Here is a 15,960-nt window from a genome sequence, read left to right as displayed (position 1 = left end):
TGCAGAGCGACTCCGCTAGCGTGGGATGAAGTGGGGATGTTAATGTATGAGTCGTTTTTTCTAAACTAAAACCTCAGTATTCAGGTTAAATTGCCGAGTTGGCACATCGCGATAAATAAGTGGGTTTTGGGTTGCAGTTTGGGCACTCGGTCTCTAAAAGGTTTGCCATCACTGATATAAGTGCTAGGTGAAAATTAGTGCTCTGTGACAAATTTCTCTCCTAAAAAGTGCTCCATGACTCAAAATGTTTGGGAAACTCTGGCCTAGAGCATCCCTGACAAGTGTTTGTCCAGCCTCTGCTTGAAGACTGCCAGAGAGGGGGAGCTCACCACCTCCCTAGGCAGCCCATTCCACCGCTGAACTACTCTTGCTGTAAAAAAATGTATTCCTAATATGCAGGCAGTACCTTTCCACTTGTAATTCAAACCCATTATTGCGAGTCCGATCCTCTGCTGCCAACAGGAATAGCTCCCTGACCTCCTCTTATGTGACAGCCTTTTAAATACTTAAATTCTTCCCTGATTGAAAAAAGGCCTCTCTGGCCGCTTCTAGCCCCAGCTGGGAAAAGGTACCTGCTTTGTGTCTGCCACTTTTAAAAGCAGGCCAGCAGGTAGACATTTTTGGGCAGAAAGAGAAAAGAGGGCAGAGTTCCCAACATTGTGGCCTCAATCCCTCCCTGGCAGCTTTTCAGACCCTCCCCCAAGTGTTTGGGGAGGGGCTGTGGCTCAGTGGTAGAGCCTCTGCTTGGCACGCATAAGGTCCCAGGTTCAATCCCCAGTATCTCCAGTTACAGGGACTAGGCAAGTAGGTGATGTGAAAGACCTTTCTCTGCCTGAGACCCTGGAGAGCTGCTGCCGGTCTGAGTAGACAATACTGACTTCGATGGACCAAGGGTCTGATTCAGTAGAAGGCATTTGAGTAGGGGCTGTGGCTCAATGACAGAGCATCTGCTTGGCATGCAGAAGATCCCACATTCAATCCCCGGCATCTCCAGTTAAAGGCAAGTCGGTGATGGGAAAGACCCCTGCCTGAGATCCTGGAGAGCCGCTGCCGGTCTAAGTAGACAATACTGACTTTGATGGACCGAGCGTCTTATCGAATATAAGGCAGCTTCGTGTGTTCAAGTGTTGGAAGATCCAGTCCTGTGTAACTCCTGTGTAACGCACAAAGTTGCGACACCTGGGAAATCTATCTGCACCTCCTGTCGCAGAGGCATGGAGCCTCCGATTCTTCATTCACTTCCTCTCCTGTTTGTGTTGTTGTAATTAGTTTCACTCATTCACTTTAATTCACCTTATAAAAAAATGACGCTTTAAGTGGATCTAAATCAAAGTGGCAAAACGTATCAAAATTAAGCAACCCGCAGTAAATGAGCCATTCCCACAAATCCGGGTCACAAATTTCATAAATAGGCTGTATTGCATCCAATAAACAAAATGAAAATTAAATCCTATTTCATGCTACGCTGATCCCTTTAAAATTAATAGACAGTGCAGATTTGGAAAACTTGCAGGTTTGGAGAAATCCCTCCCTAATTGGATTTCAGTCATCGGTTTCAAAGTGCTTAATGAATGAGTATTAACCGCCTTTCCGTTCAGCGGCAGGAGTTTTTCTGCTCATTTATTTATTTACATTATCGATAGTCTGCCTTCCTCAGAGGGAGTCAAGGCAGATAACACGTGGTGAGTCAGTACAACCGACAAAATGAGACATTCAGTAACTATCGCATTAGGATTTTAGAAGTCTGGAACCACTAGAAAGATCTGAAGCAGAGCATAAAGATTCACATGACTCATTGAGTGGTACAGAAATGACATACATAGGATACTACTTGCGATAAGTACAGTGCAGCCCTATTACCTGCGCAGAAAAGCCCTCTTGAATAAGTTTTGCATCGTTTGCAGAAAGCCAGGAGAGTAGGCACCTTCCTGACCTTTTCAGACAGGTTGTTCTGCTGCCGCTACAGAGCATGCACCTGAATGGGCAAGCTGCTGGTCTTCCCCATTTGCAGGTTGGCACCTGCAGACGCCCCTGCTGGCTTGAGCAAAGTGTCATTGCGGAGCAGAGGGAGAGAGGCAGCTCTGCATATAAGAGGGGCCAAGGCCATGAAGGGTTTTATTCGTGATAGCCAGCGAGGTGTAGTGGTTAAGAGCGGTGGTTTGGAGCAGTGGAGTCTGATCTGGAGAACCGGGTTTGATTCCCCACTCCTCCACATGAGCGGCAGAGGCCAATCTGGTGAACTGGATTTGTTTCCCCACTTCTACACACGAAGCCGGCTGGGTGACCTTGGGCCTGTCACAGCTCTCTTAGAGCTCTCTCAGCCTCACCTATCTCACCGGGTGTCTGTTGTGGGGAGGGGAAGGGAAGGTGATTGGAAGCCGGTTTGATTCTTCCTTAAGTGGTAGAGAACTACACATATATGAACGTACAATAAAACTGCCTTCATTTGAAAAGGGACACGTCAAGGAGATTCACTATTGCCACTTTTATTTATTCTTGCACTAGAAGTTTTTGCTATTAAGATTAGACAAGAGCTCAGAATTAAAGGACTGAAAGTGGATGGAGAAGAGTTCAAAATTAAAAGTTATGCTGACGATGTGCTGTTGACAATCTCAAAGACCCAGTTGTCAATGCAGTATATAATGGAGCAAACTGAAGAATTTTGATCTTTTTTCAGGATATAAAATCAAGAGGAAAAGACAAAAATAATTTTAACATTTTTAACCAACTAAGAAGATGAAGATATCAGAAAGATCACAAGGTGTACGGTAACATCAGATCCAATTAAATATTTGGGAATAAACTTGACTGGACAAAATGATGCACTATTTAAAGACAACTATAAAGCAAAATATTGTCGAAGGCTTTCACGGTCAGAGTTTATTGGTTCTTGTAGGTTATCCGGGCTGTGTAACCGTGGTCTTGGTATTTTCTTTCCTGATGTTTCGCCAGCAGCTGTGGCAGGCATCTTCAGAGGAGTAACACTGAAGGACAGTGTCTCTCAGTGTCAAGTGTGTAGGAAGAGTTATATATAGTCAGAAAGGGGTTGGGTTTGAGCTGAATCATTGTCCTGCAAAAAGTATCAAAGGTAATGTGCTAATCATTGTCTTGTGCTAATGAGGGTGTGGTATGTTAATATGGAACCATTGTATCCTGAAGTGATCTGTTAATGTGTGAAATCCAAAGTTAATCTGCATGGCTATTGTTGACTGTAGTCTTTGTTAGTCTGGAGGTTTTCAGGACAGGAAGCCAAGCCTTATTCATTCTTAAACTCTCTTCTTTTCTGTTAAAGTTGTGCTGATGTTTATGAGAAGTCATTGAAATTCCTACACACTTGACACTGAGAGACACTGTCCTTCAGTGTTACTCCTCTGAAGATGCCTGCCACAGCTGCTGGCGAAACGTCAGGAAAGAAAATACCAAGACCACGGTTACACAGCCAGGATAACCTACAAGAACCAACTATAAAGCAGTGTGGGAGAAGATACAGAAAGATTTGCAGGGATGGTCCTAACTAAAAATTTCATGGCTAAGAAGAATTTCTGCAATAATAATGACTGTATTGCCAAAATTCAGTTTTCTGTTCCAGATACTACCGATTTATATACACGGGGAAAAAACACTGAAAGAATGGCAGAAACAGATAAATAAGTTCATGTGGAATGGCAAAAAAGCCAAGAATCAGATTTAAAGTTTTACAAGATGAGAAAAAAGAGGAGGACTAGGATTACCAAATATTAAATTATATTATCAAGCAGCTGGCCTGCTTTGGATTGTGAACTGGACTAAAAATCCAGAGCAAAGAGTAATAAAATTAGAAATGGAAGATTTGGAAGAAGGTTTGCTAGGAAAAGTGGAAGGCAGCAGGAAAAGAGGAAGTCCCAACATGAGATGGATTGTCTCAATAAAGGAAGCCACAGCCCTCAGTTTGCAAGATCTGAACAAGGCTGTTGATGATAGCATGTTTGGGAGGTGATTAATTCATAGGGTTGCCATAAGATGGAAGTGACTTTATAGAATTTAACACCCACACAACACAGGTAGCTGACGAAGGGACCTTTGACTCTCAAAAATTGATACCCTGGAAATCTCATTGGTTTTTACGGGACTGGCACCAAACAGAAATGTCCTCTGATGTAGTTTTCACAATCTCAAAGTTAAGCATTTGAGGAAAAGGCCCTAGAGGAAAGCGGTGCATGTGCCCGACCATCTCCTGATGCCATGTGGCTCCCCCCAGGGCCACACAGGGCACACTGACCTTGCGAAACTCGGCCTCCAGCTCTCGGATCTTCCGCAGGAATTGCAGGTGCTCCAAGCGGCCGTTGGATCTGGTCACCAGGGTGTGCACCTGCTCTTCCACCAGATTGTAGAGACCCAGGGCACAGTCTATGCTGCTCCTGGCAGAGGGAAGTGGGAAAAGGAAAGAAAACAGAAGAAAACGGCACATCACTGGTTTGCCTAAAAGTGCTGGTACGCTGGAGAAGAGAGTTAGGGATACCATGGACGGCCAAAAAAACAAATCAGTGGGTTCTAGATCAAATCAAGCCTGAACTGACCCTAGAAGCTAAAATGACTCAACTGAGGCTGTCGTATTTTGGTCACGTCATGAGAAGACCAGAGTCACTGGAAAAGACTGTCATGCTACGAAAAGTTGAGGGCAGCAGGAAAACAGGAAGACCCAGCAAGAGATGGATTGATTCAATAAAGGAAGCCACGGCCCTCCGTTTGCAAGATCTGAGCAAGGCTGTCAAAGACAGGACATTTTGGAGAACTTTCATTCATAGGGTCACCATGAGTCAGAAGCGACTTGACGGCACTTAACACACACAAGCTGCAGCCCGGTTTCTTGGCATGCAGAGACCACAAAAAAGACTGGCATAGAAGCTGGTGGATAGTGGTGGGTGGTAGGGTTGCCAGCTTCAGGTTGGGCAATTCCTAGAGATTTGGGGATGGAGCCTGAGGAGGGTGTGATTAGGAGAGGGGAGCGACTTCATCAGGGTAAAATGGCATCGAGTCCACCCACCAAAGCAGCCATTGTCTCCAGGGGAATTGAACTCTGTTGCCTAGGGATCAGTTGTAATTCTGGGACATCTCCAGGTCCCAGGGAGGCTGGCAACCCTATCGGGTGGGTAGGTTGGCTGGTTTACATACTTCACTAATGATACTGGAGATGGACTGGTCCCCCAAGGTACTGTTATTTCATAGATTCATGGAGTTGGAAGGGACCACCAGGGTCATCTAGTCCAACCCCCTGTACAATGCAGGAAATTCACAACTACCCTCCCGCACACACACACAGTGACCCCTGCTCCATGCCCAGAAGATGGCAACAAAAACATTCCAGGATCCCTGGCGAATTTGGCCTGCAGGGAAGTTGCTTCCTGACCCCAAAGTGGCAACTAGAATTTCCCTGGGCATGTAAGAAAGGGCCATGAGAGCTAAGCACTGATGCAACCTTACTTGCCCTCCCTCTCATGATCTGCCTAAGGTCCTAGAATCATCATGGCCATCTAGCCTCTGCTTAAAAACCTCCAGGGAAGGAGAGCTCACCGCCTCCTGAGGAAGCCTGTTCCCCTGAGGAACCGCTCTTAACTGTCAGGAAGTTCTTCCTAATGTTTAGCTGGAAACTCTTTTGATTTAATTTGCCAAGTTGTCAACGGAGTTTTTTAAAGACTAGTAGAAAAAGCCATGAGGATCTGGAGGGGAGGGATCGAAGCTACGTGGGAGAGGCCCGGTTAGCATGCAGTGAGTCCTGGGATCAATTCTTGGCATCACCTATGAAAACATCTCATGCAGCAGGCTCTGCTGAAGGCCACCACCAATTATCGTGGGCCAGTGATCTGACAATCTGGGTGGTTTCCAAACAAGGGTTTTTTATTTCTCTTTACTTCATTTATACCCTGCCTTTCTCCCTAATGGGGACCCAAGATGACTTACATAATTCTCCTCTCCTCCATTTTATCATCGCAACAATTCTCTGAGGTGGAAGAAGAGTTGGTTTTTATATGCCGACTTTCTCTATCACTTAAGGGAGAATCAAACCAGGTTACAATCCCCTTCCCTTCCCCTCCCCACAACAGATACCCTGTGAGGTAGGTGGGGCTGAGAGAGCTGTGACTAGCCCAAGGTCACTCGGCAAGTTTCCATGGCAGAGCGAAGATTCGAACCTGGTTCTCCCAGATCCTAGTCCAATGCTCTAGCCACTACCCCGCGCTGGCCCTCTGATTCCACCCCCCACCCCCAGAGTCAGTTCTGAGCCTAGACCTTGACACCTCATACCGGGCATCCAGGGAGAAGCTGAGTCGGGCAGCCTCCTTCCTCAGCCTGGCAAGGGTGGCCCCGCCTTCTCGCTGCAGGCTCAGCAGCTGACCATTGGACAGCACTCCCTGCATCAGGAGCTGGTGCCGCTCCAGTTCCTGAAGAACTTCCTGTAAGAACACAGAAACAGCAAGTCACCTCCCTGGTGGTCCATCAGTGACGTTTAGCCATGACAGCTAAATGGACCCTCCATCTTCTCAAGCAGTATACCTCTGAACACCAGCTGCTAGGGGCAAACCACAGGATGGCTGGATTGATGGGCTTTTAGAGGATGATCCCTGTGAAAAGCATCTGATCCAAAGAACCCCCTGAGCCAACTCACAATGTGCATCATGGAGCTGACCTGAAGGTCAGACCACCTAAACAGAGCTGTGATCCATCTCTCCTGGGGCCTTGAGAAGTCCTCTGATCAGGACAAAAACACACCCCTTCCCACCAGGCAGAAAATCTCATTGGTGGTGGAAAGTGCCATCAAGTCGTAACCAACCTATGGCGACCCAATAGGATTGTCAAAGCAAGAGACAAACAGAGGTAGTTTGCCATTGCCTGCCTCTGCATAGCAACACTGGACTTCCTTGGTGGTCTCCCATCCCAGTATTGACCATTGGTGACCTTACTTAGCTTCCAAGATCGGATGGGAACAGGCTAGCCTGGGCCATCCAGGTCAAGACAAGTGACAATCAGAGGGGGTTTGCCATTGCCAGCCTCTGCAATAGCAACCCTGGACTTCCCTGGTGGTCTCCCATCCATGTACTAACCAGGGCCAACCCTCCTTAGCTTCCAAGATCTTATGAAATTTGGCTAGCCTGGGCCATCCAGGACAGGGCAAACAACATTATCAGGCCCCTGTACAACAGACCGTAAGACACCCCGTCTCCTTTTCTCTCTGAATGCCAAAGGTTTTTTTCAGTGGAAGTATTTAATTTCAAGCCTACATCCTGAGCTTTCTTGTTTCAACAGGTCCAGAGAAGAAGAAGAAGAGTTGGTTTTTATATGCTGACTTTCTCTACCACTTAAGGAAGAATCAAACTGGCTTACAATCTCCTTCCCTTCCCCACAACATACACCCTGTGAGGTAGGTGGAGCTGAGAGAGCTCTAAGAGGTGTGACTAGCCCAAGGTCGCCCAGCTTGCTTCATGTGGAGGAGTGGGGAATCAAACCCAGTTCTCCAGATTAGAGTCCAAACACTCCAAACCACCACTCTTAACCATTACACCATGCTGGCTTGCAAGGGACTCCCCAGACTTCCCCAGGTAGGCAGTCTGCCTTTGCTTTGCTTTAATGATGCCACAAGCCAATTATCCCCAAGCCTTGTGCTGGGCTGTCAGAAAAGGACATGAAGAGTCCATTAGCAGCTGTCGAGACATGGCGGCCACCGGCCTCCCAGCCCAAATTGCTCAGCTGTAGGAAGACAGGGATGCCGTCCTTGCTCCTCTAGCCAGCCTGAATATAATCACTCCGATTTAAAGCTCTGTGCGCACCCCAACGCTTTGAGAGATCTCAATCCAATTAAGGGACAGTCCTATAATGGGCCCGAGCCAATTCATGCTGCTGGCTGGAGGGAACTCTTTCCTGCCTTCAAAGCACCCATCCACACAAGGGCAGCAGAGGGCAGCTCACAATTTCTGGGTCTCGGCAATTTATTTCAGTGCTTACCTGCAGGCTCTCCAGCTGGTCTTTCTCCTCCAGTTCCTGGACAGTGCTCTGCAGCAACTGAGAGGCCTTCTGGAGGTCACTCATAAAGTGGTGCATCTTCTGCACGATCAAACAAGACAGGAATTCATTTGGTCAGATAAAATAAGCTCACAATGACAAAAAGAAAATAGACAGGGCGAATGAATGGAGAGAAGCAGAGGAGGAGGAGGAGGAGGAGGAGGAGGAGGAGGAGGAGGAGGAGGAGGAGGAAGAAGACTTGGTTTTTATATGCCAACTTTCTCGACCTTTTAAGGAGAGTCAAATTGGCTTGCAATCTCCTTCCCTTCCCCTCCCCGCAACAGACACCCTGTGAAGTAGGTGGGGCTGAGAGAGCTCTAAGAGAACTTTGACTAGCCCAAGGTCACTCAGCTGGCTTTATGTGGAGGAGTGGGGAAACCAACCCAGGGTGTTACCACATTATGTATTCCCAGTGATGTATTAAGAGTTTGAAAATGTTATAAAAAATACTGTTCGCACTTTCACAGTGGGTAGCCGTGTTAGTCTGTCTGCAGTAGCAGAAAAGGGCAAGAGTCCAGTAGCACCTTAAAGACTAACAAAAATATTTTCTGGTAGGGTATGAGCTTTCGTGAGCCACAGCTCACTTCTTCAGATACAGCTAGAATGTGAATCCATCTGTCTTTAAGTAGAGGAGAGTGAATTCAGACAAGCATTAGTATGTAAATGTTAACAGTATGTAAATGTGAATAGCAGGCATGATGGGATTAGGTGTGGTATGCAGAAGAGTCTGTGATGTCCAGGGGAGAGATGGGGGTGGAGAAATCAGCATTGGTAATGAGCCATGAATGCAAGGTCTTTATTCAGCCCAGGTAAATGCATTGACTTTAGTTTGAATATCAACTGTAATTCAGTTCGCACTTTGTTTGTCCCCTTTAGCTGTGAAGACATCTTCCAACCATTTTTTAGCCATGGCATCCGAAAACCCTTTTAAAGCAATGTTTTTTATAACATTTTCAAACTCTTAATACATTGCTGGGAATACATAATGCGGTAAGGAAGGAAGGAAGGAAGGAAGGAAGGAAGGAAGGAAGGAAGGAAGGAAGGAAGGAAGGAAGGAAGGAAGGAAGGAAGGAAGGAAGGAAGGAAGGAAGGAAGGAAGGAAGGAAGGAAGAAAGAAAGAAAGAAAGAAAGAAAGAAAGAAAGAAAGAAAGAAAGAAAGAAAGAAAGAAAGAAAGAAAGAAAGAAAGAAAGAAAGAAAGAAAGAAAGAAAGGAGGGAGGGAGGGAGGGAGGGAGATGAGTGACCATGGCGACAGACACCTGGAAGTACTGAACCCACTCGGTGTGGCAATAGGTCAAGGTGCCCTCCAGGGCCGGGGTCAGCTGGCTACTGTCCACATGGCGGCTCAGAGCCTTCAAAGAGCTCAGCAGCTCCACCTGCAGGGAGGACACAACAAGACAGTCAGAGGGGTGGCTGGCTGGAAGGCAGGGTCCATTTGATCCAGAAAGGATGGGGAGTAGGTGTTCGAGAAGACTGTGGATAGAGAGGAGAGGATCCCAAAGGCATTTGGGGTGGTGCAGGCCAAAGATGGCATGGAATGGTGCACTCCTCAGTGAGGTGGCACGAAGCCAGCAGAGGTCTTGGTTACCTGCTCGCAGTGAAGCCTCTCGGGGCCAAACAGGACAATACCACATCCCTGAGTCCTGATAGCTCCGTCAGCTCTGTGTGTTTGTGTGTGCATTGATGCGCAAGCATGTACACAGGCGGAATCCCTGCTGGTTGTCCACAGGCAGAAGCCACTGTGGGCCGGTGTCTTCCAGAATTGTAGATGTGCCAAGCAGGATTTGCAGTGGCTCATCCCAGGGGGACTTAAGCGCTCTGCATATCCCTGTGCCCCTCCCTGCCAGAATCAGCAGCAGCATAAATCATGCTAATTAAGCATAAATGTGCAACCCTGCTATAGTCACATCATTTATTGAAACAGGCAAATCTGCCTTTGGCCAGCCCTTTTTCCTTCTAAATATTTGTCTTTCTAGCCAGTAGCTGGTGTCCCATCAGTCCGTTTTTGCCAAGTGGTCAATATCCTGGGGATTGCAGGCCACTGGGGGTGGGGTGGGGTGAGGGGCTTCTCTCTAGCTCCCTTCTGCTCTTGCAACCCATGAGCCTTTCCCAGCCAAAACCTTTCAAGGGGACTCACGGGGGAAATGTGGGTCTTTGGGTCTCACGCAGGGCTATTAACCAGCCTCATTCATATTTCACATGCCATTAATTAACCTGAGCAGCATTAATAAAAGAAGAGTAAATCCTTCCAGGTGCTGAATTATTATCTCACTGCCTGGAGAGTAATAACTGGGGAAAAACTTGCTGCTGCAGGCTATCTTCCCCCCTTTCCTTTTCCTTTTCCCTCATTACTTACCGGCTCTTCCTGTTCTTGCCCTTAACATTCCCATATACCTAAGTTACTAGTCTGGTCCAGGCCCCCCCTGAGATATGAGATATGTGACATGTGAAATTTGTGATTCGGCTTTCAAAACAACGTCACATGAACACATGAACACATGGAGCTGCCTTATGCTGAATCAGACCCTTGGTCCATCAAGGTTAATATTGTCTACTCAGACTGGCCGCGGCTCTCCAGGGTCTCAGGCTGAGGTCTTTCACATCACCTACTCGCCTGGTCACTCTAACTGGAGATGCCGGGGATTGAACCTGGGACCTTCTGCCTGCCAAGCAGATGCTCTACAAACTGAGCCACGCCCCCTCCTCCAGTCACCATTGTAACATCTCTCCCTACTGGGATCAAACTGGGCTCCAAAGATAGAATTAGAAGGAAATTTAAATCTCAGCGTGTCAGAATGTTTTAATGTTGAATTTGTGGCTTGTTGTTTGTTGTATTGATAGTGTTGTTAGCTGCCCTTAGCCCGGATTGGCCATAAATATAAATTTATATAAATAAATTTATAAATAAAAATTTATTATTCATATTGTTGTTGTTGCAGTTATCCTAGAAGAAGAAAGAGTGGGTTTTTATATGATGACTTTCTCTTACACTTAAGGAAGAATCAAACCAGCTTACAATCTTCCCTTCCCCTCCCCACATCAGACATCCTGTGAGGTAGGTGGAGCTGAGAGAGTGTGACTAGCCCAAGGTCACCCAGCTGGCTTCGTGTGAGAGTGGGGAAAAAAATCCAGTCCACCAGATTAGCCTCTGTCACTCATGCGGAGGAGTGGAGGATCAAACCTGGTTTTCCAGATCAGAGTCCACCACTCCAAACCACCACTCCTAACCACTACACCCCACTGCTTCTCGATCCTAACCTATCAGGGATCTCTGCACCGACCTGTGTTTGAGCCACTGGCAAAAAACAGCCGGTCAGAGCTGGGGATGGAGGCTGCATTGATGAAGAGAAATGGGGTCAGGGGGTGAGCAGGGGTCCCGGGCTGTGGGGGCTGCAGAAAAGGATCCCAAGTTCGTCCCTGCTTAGGCTGCTGCCTGAGCATCTGCCAGGGCTTTTTTCAGCTGTTCAACAGAAGGAGGCCTTTTGACACCCAAAAGTGCATCTATAGGGGGAAAGGTCCACCGGTTGAATTGTTTGTCACTATCAACTGGTGAAGCCCTGACCTGGCTAGCCCCAGGCTAGCCTCATCTTGTCAGGTCTCAGAAGCTAAGCCCTGGCTAGTATTGGGATGGGCAACCTCCAAGGAATACCAGAGTCATGATGTGGTGGCTGGCAATGACCAACCACTTCTGAACATCTGTTGCCTTGAAAACCTCACCGGGGCACCATAAGTCAACTGTAACTTGACGGCACGATAGATAGATAGATAGATAGATAGATAGATAGATAGATAGATAGATAGATAGATAGATAGATAGATAGATAGATAGATAGATAGAGAGAGAGAGAGAGAGAGAGAGAGAGAGAGAGAGAGAGAGACAGACAGACAGACAGACAGACAGACAGACAGACAGACAGACAGACAGACAGACAGACAGACAGACAGACAGACTGAACACACGTGAGCCAGAAGGCCTGGCGTGGAGGAGAAAGAACACCATTATATCCAAACCAAATGATCAGCCTGGAATATCAACAGGTAAAGGTGGACGAACAGCATGCAGAAAAGGTGAGTTCAGCCGAAGGACTCACCTGCAGGCCTGGGAACTTGTCCACGTGGGGCACGGTCTCCTTCTCTGCCAATATCAGTATGGCACGGATGGAGCCAGGAGAGGCCTTCTGCAAGGGAGAACGGGGTGAAGGGTCATCATCCAGGACAGGAATGAGCCTGTGGACATTGTGTATTTGGATTTCGAAAAAGCTTTTGACAAAGTCCCCCACCAAAGACTGCTAAGCACACTTCACAGTCATGGGATAAGAGGACAAATCCTCTTATGGATTGAGAGCTGGCTGAAAAATAGGAAGCAGAGAGTAGGAATCAATGGTCAGTTCTCACAATGGCGGGATGTGAGCAGTGGGGTGCCTCAGGGATCTGTGTTGGGACCGGTGCTTTTCAGCCTGTTCATCAATGACCTGGAGTTGGGGTTAAACAGTGAAGTAGCCAAGTTTGCAGAGGACCCCAAATTATTTAGGGTGGTTAAAACAAAATCGGACTGTGAAGAGCTCCAGAAGGATCTCTACAAACTGGAAGAATGGGCATTAAAATGGCAAAGGAGATTCAAAGTGAACTAGTGTAAAGTGATGCATATTGGGGGGGGGGGAAATCCCAACTTTACATATACACTGATCTGTGCTGGCAGCGACAGACCAAGAAAGGGATCTCGGGGTGGTAGTGGATAGCTCGATGAAGATGTCAACCCAGTGTGCGGCTGCTGTAAAAAAGGCAAATTCCATGCTGGCCATAATTAGACGAGGAATTGAGAATAAAACTGCTGGTATCATACTGCCATTGTACAAATCTATGGTGAGACCACACTTGGAATACTGTGTACCATTCTGGTCACCACACCTAAAAAAGGATATTACAGAGCTTGAGAAGGTTCAGAAAAGAGCAACCAAAATGATTAGGGGACTGGAGGAACTGCCCTATGAGGAGCGGTTAAAACACTTAAGGTTATTTAGCTTTGAAAGAAGGCAGCTGAGGGGAGACATGATAGAGGTCTATAAAATTATGCATGGTTTGGAGAGCGTGGACAGGGAGAAGTTTATTCCCCCTCTCCCATAATACTAGGACACGGGGTCATCTGCTGAAGCTGGCAGGTGAGAGATTCAAAACAGATAAAAGGAAGTATTTTTTCACACAACGCATAGTTAAATTGTGGAACTCCCTGCCCCAGGATGTGGTGATGGCTGCCAGCTTGGAGGGCTTTAAGAGGGGAGTGGACATATTCATGGAGCAGAGGGGTATTCGTGGCTGTTAGTTAGAATGGATACTAGTCATGCTGCATACCTATTCTCTCTAGTATCAGAGGAGCATGCCTATCATTTGAGGTACTGTGGAACACAGGCAGGATGGTGCTGCTGCACTCGCCTTGCTTGTGGGCTTCCTAGAGGCACCTGGTTGGCCTTCTATGTGAACAGGCTGCTGGACTTGATGGGCCTGGGTCTGATCCAGCAGGGCCTTTCTTATGTTCTTATGAACTCCAAGGAAGACTCTGCAGAGGAGAAATGCAATGGCAAACCACCTCTGCTTCCCACTTGCCTTGAAAACCCCTTGCTGGGGTCGATGTTAAGTCAGTTGTGACTTGATGATACACTGTTTTTAAAAATGTTTTTAAAAATGTTTCTTTTAAACTTTACTTAAATTTTTTTTTAATGATGTGTGTTTGGGAAGGGGGTCCATTTTTAAATGAGATTTTTATCATGTCTGTTTTAAATTGTTAGCCGTTGAGCGGCCCTAGTGAAGCAAAAAGGCAGAATGCAAATTTTGCAAATAAGTCGGGAAGGATAAAAATATAATAAATAAATAAATAGTCTATTTATTTACTATTAGTCTCCCTCGTGTTTTACAAGAACTTCTTATCATGACAACTGTATCCTTCACCCATGGATGGAGAAACACAGCCACCAATGAACTTCAGGGGCATTATTCTGTGGAAGGAAGCACGACTGTACATCTTTCACCAAGAGACATCAAGAAGCTCTCAGGTGAGAAAGCTCTACAAAACCAACAGCCCCCTCCCTCAGAGCAAGGCGCCTTGATCTCCTGACCCACCTGGACTTACCTGGACGGAGTCCAGCGCGGCGGAGAGGGCAGGGGGAAGAGGCTCCTTCCTGGCATCGACTACCACCGTCAGCCCCGCATCCAGGGCCTGTTTCCTGTGGGAAGGGAAAAGACGCTGCCAAATTGTCTTGGAGGGAAACGGCAGGATTGACTTACTGGCAGCAGCGGCAAACACAGGGGACAGAAGGGAAAGCGTTATGGTCGAGAGAGACCCAGGGAGGGTCCAGAATTGTCTTCCTCAATTGCTTTTGAGCGGAGATCCGGAAAGGCCCAGGGAGCTTTGTCCCCACGCTTCTGTAGCTAGAAAAAGCACCACTACAATTAAGAGAGTTGCTTCCAAGTGTCTCCATGGCCACCTTGTGTAAATTCCCAAGGGTCAGAAAGGCGCCTCATATGAATGAGAGCCAGCATGGTGTAGTGGTTAGCGTATCAGATGAGGATCTGGGAGACCCAGGTTCAAATCCTTACTTTGCCATGGAAGCTTTCTGGATTGCTAGTAGCCATGGTGACTAAAGGGAACCTCCATGTTCAGAGGCAGTCAGTCTCTGAATACCAGTGCCAGGAGGCAACATCAGGAGAAGGCCTTGGCCTCTATCTCTAGTTGTTGGCCCTCCAGGACAAATTATTTGTGAAATAGGATGCTGGACTAGATGGACCACTGCTCTGATCCATTAGGGCTCTTCTGATGTTCTTATGAAGGTCTTGGCCTCTGTGCCGTTAGTAGGATCTCCAGAGGAACTGTTTGGCCACTGTGTGAGACAGGAGGCTGGACTAGATGGACCCTCACTGGTCTGATCTAGCAGGGCTCTTCTTAGGTTCTTTCATGGCCTCTATGCCCTGGTGAAGCAGGTTGATACGCGCACACAAAATATACGAGAGACTTATACTAACCACTATTCCAACAAGAACCCAATATACCAGTTGTTTGAATAATTGAGAATAAACTTTACAACATATTCACTTGCCTGGTTGGGTTTTAAACTGTTTGTATTTGCATTTGTTTACATCATTGTATTTCTGTATATGATAAGAAAAGGTTTTAACTAACCACTGATGAAGGCCCTAGAGGCCGAAAAGCGTTTGGTTTGTGGTTACAGATATCAACCTCAAGATTTGCCATTGTGCTATTTTAATGCTTTTAAAGAATTTTAAACTTTGTATAGCGCTTCTAATAAAAGATACTTGCAATATTTTTACATAGACCTACATAAATTTTCCTTTCACCCAACCTCGGGTACCCAGCTTTTGTTTTTAGGTTGGGTTTCATTCCCCTCTTTTTTCTTCCACCACTGGCCACTGTGTGAGACAGGATGCTGGACTAGATGGACTACCAGCCTGATCCATCAGGGTCCTTCGTATGTTCTTATGAAGACCTCAGCCTCTATGCTCTGTTTTTGAACCTCCAGAGGAACTGTTTGGCCACTTTGTGAGACAGGATGCTGGACTAGATGGACCTCTGATCCAGCAGGGCTCTTCTGAGGTTCTTATCCAGCTGGTGTGAAATACATCCCATTTGCAAAAAACATTAATTAATTAAAAGTCTAGGGATAATGAAGAGGGGAGAAAAGTTAGCTAGAGCTGGGGGTGGGGGCAGGAAGGAGTCTGCCTCATTCTCATTAGGGACTGGAGGAGGCTTACCTGGGGAGGGAGCAGAGGAAGAGGAGGAGGTCCGCCACCTCTCGGGCTGAACACCCGGGGGCCTGCCAAGCTGAGCTGCTCGTGGTGATCTGGAGGATAGGTCTCCCGAGTCTATCTGTGCTCCCTGAAACCCAGGGGAAAGTCAAGGCAAGAAGGATTCATTTGCTGA

The 15,960-nt window shown here is 47.0% G+C and overlaps 1 protein-coding gene across 1 annotated transcript in view; it reads right to left on the bottom strand.

Annotated features, from left to right (window-relative positions):
- Positions 1–15,960, bottom strand: part of KIAA1755 (KIAA1755 ortholog) — a 42,632-nt gene that overhangs the window by 4,751 nt on the left and 21,921 nt on the right. Inside the window, exons 8-14 of the mRNA XM_056844942.1 lie at positions 15,792–15,915; positions 14,155–14,248; positions 12,122–12,208; positions 9,290–9,406; positions 7,975–8,073; positions 6,280–6,428; positions 4,259–4,397 (exon numbers count right to left, since the gene is read on the bottom strand). Of these exons, the coding sequence (XP_056700920.1) occupies positions 4,259–4,397; positions 6,280–6,428; positions 7,975–8,073; positions 9,290–9,406; positions 12,122–12,208; positions 14,155–14,248; positions 15,792–15,915 (809 nt within the window). The remainder of the gene's footprint in view (positions 1–4,258; positions 4,398–6,279; positions 6,429–7,974; positions 8,074–9,289; positions 9,407–12,121; positions 12,209–14,154; positions 14,249–15,791; positions 15,916–15,960) is intronic.

Source organism: Euleptes europaea, chromosome 2 (genome assembly GCF_029931775.1).
Source record: "Euleptes europaea isolate rEulEur1 chromosome 2, rEulEur1.hap1, whole genome shotgun sequence".
In the NCBI taxonomy this organism is placed as follows: Eukaryota; Metazoa; Chordata; class Lepidosauria; order Squamata; family Sphaerodactylidae; genus Euleptes; species Euleptes europaea.
This window is presented reverse-complemented; position numbering and strand designations above follow the sequence as displayed.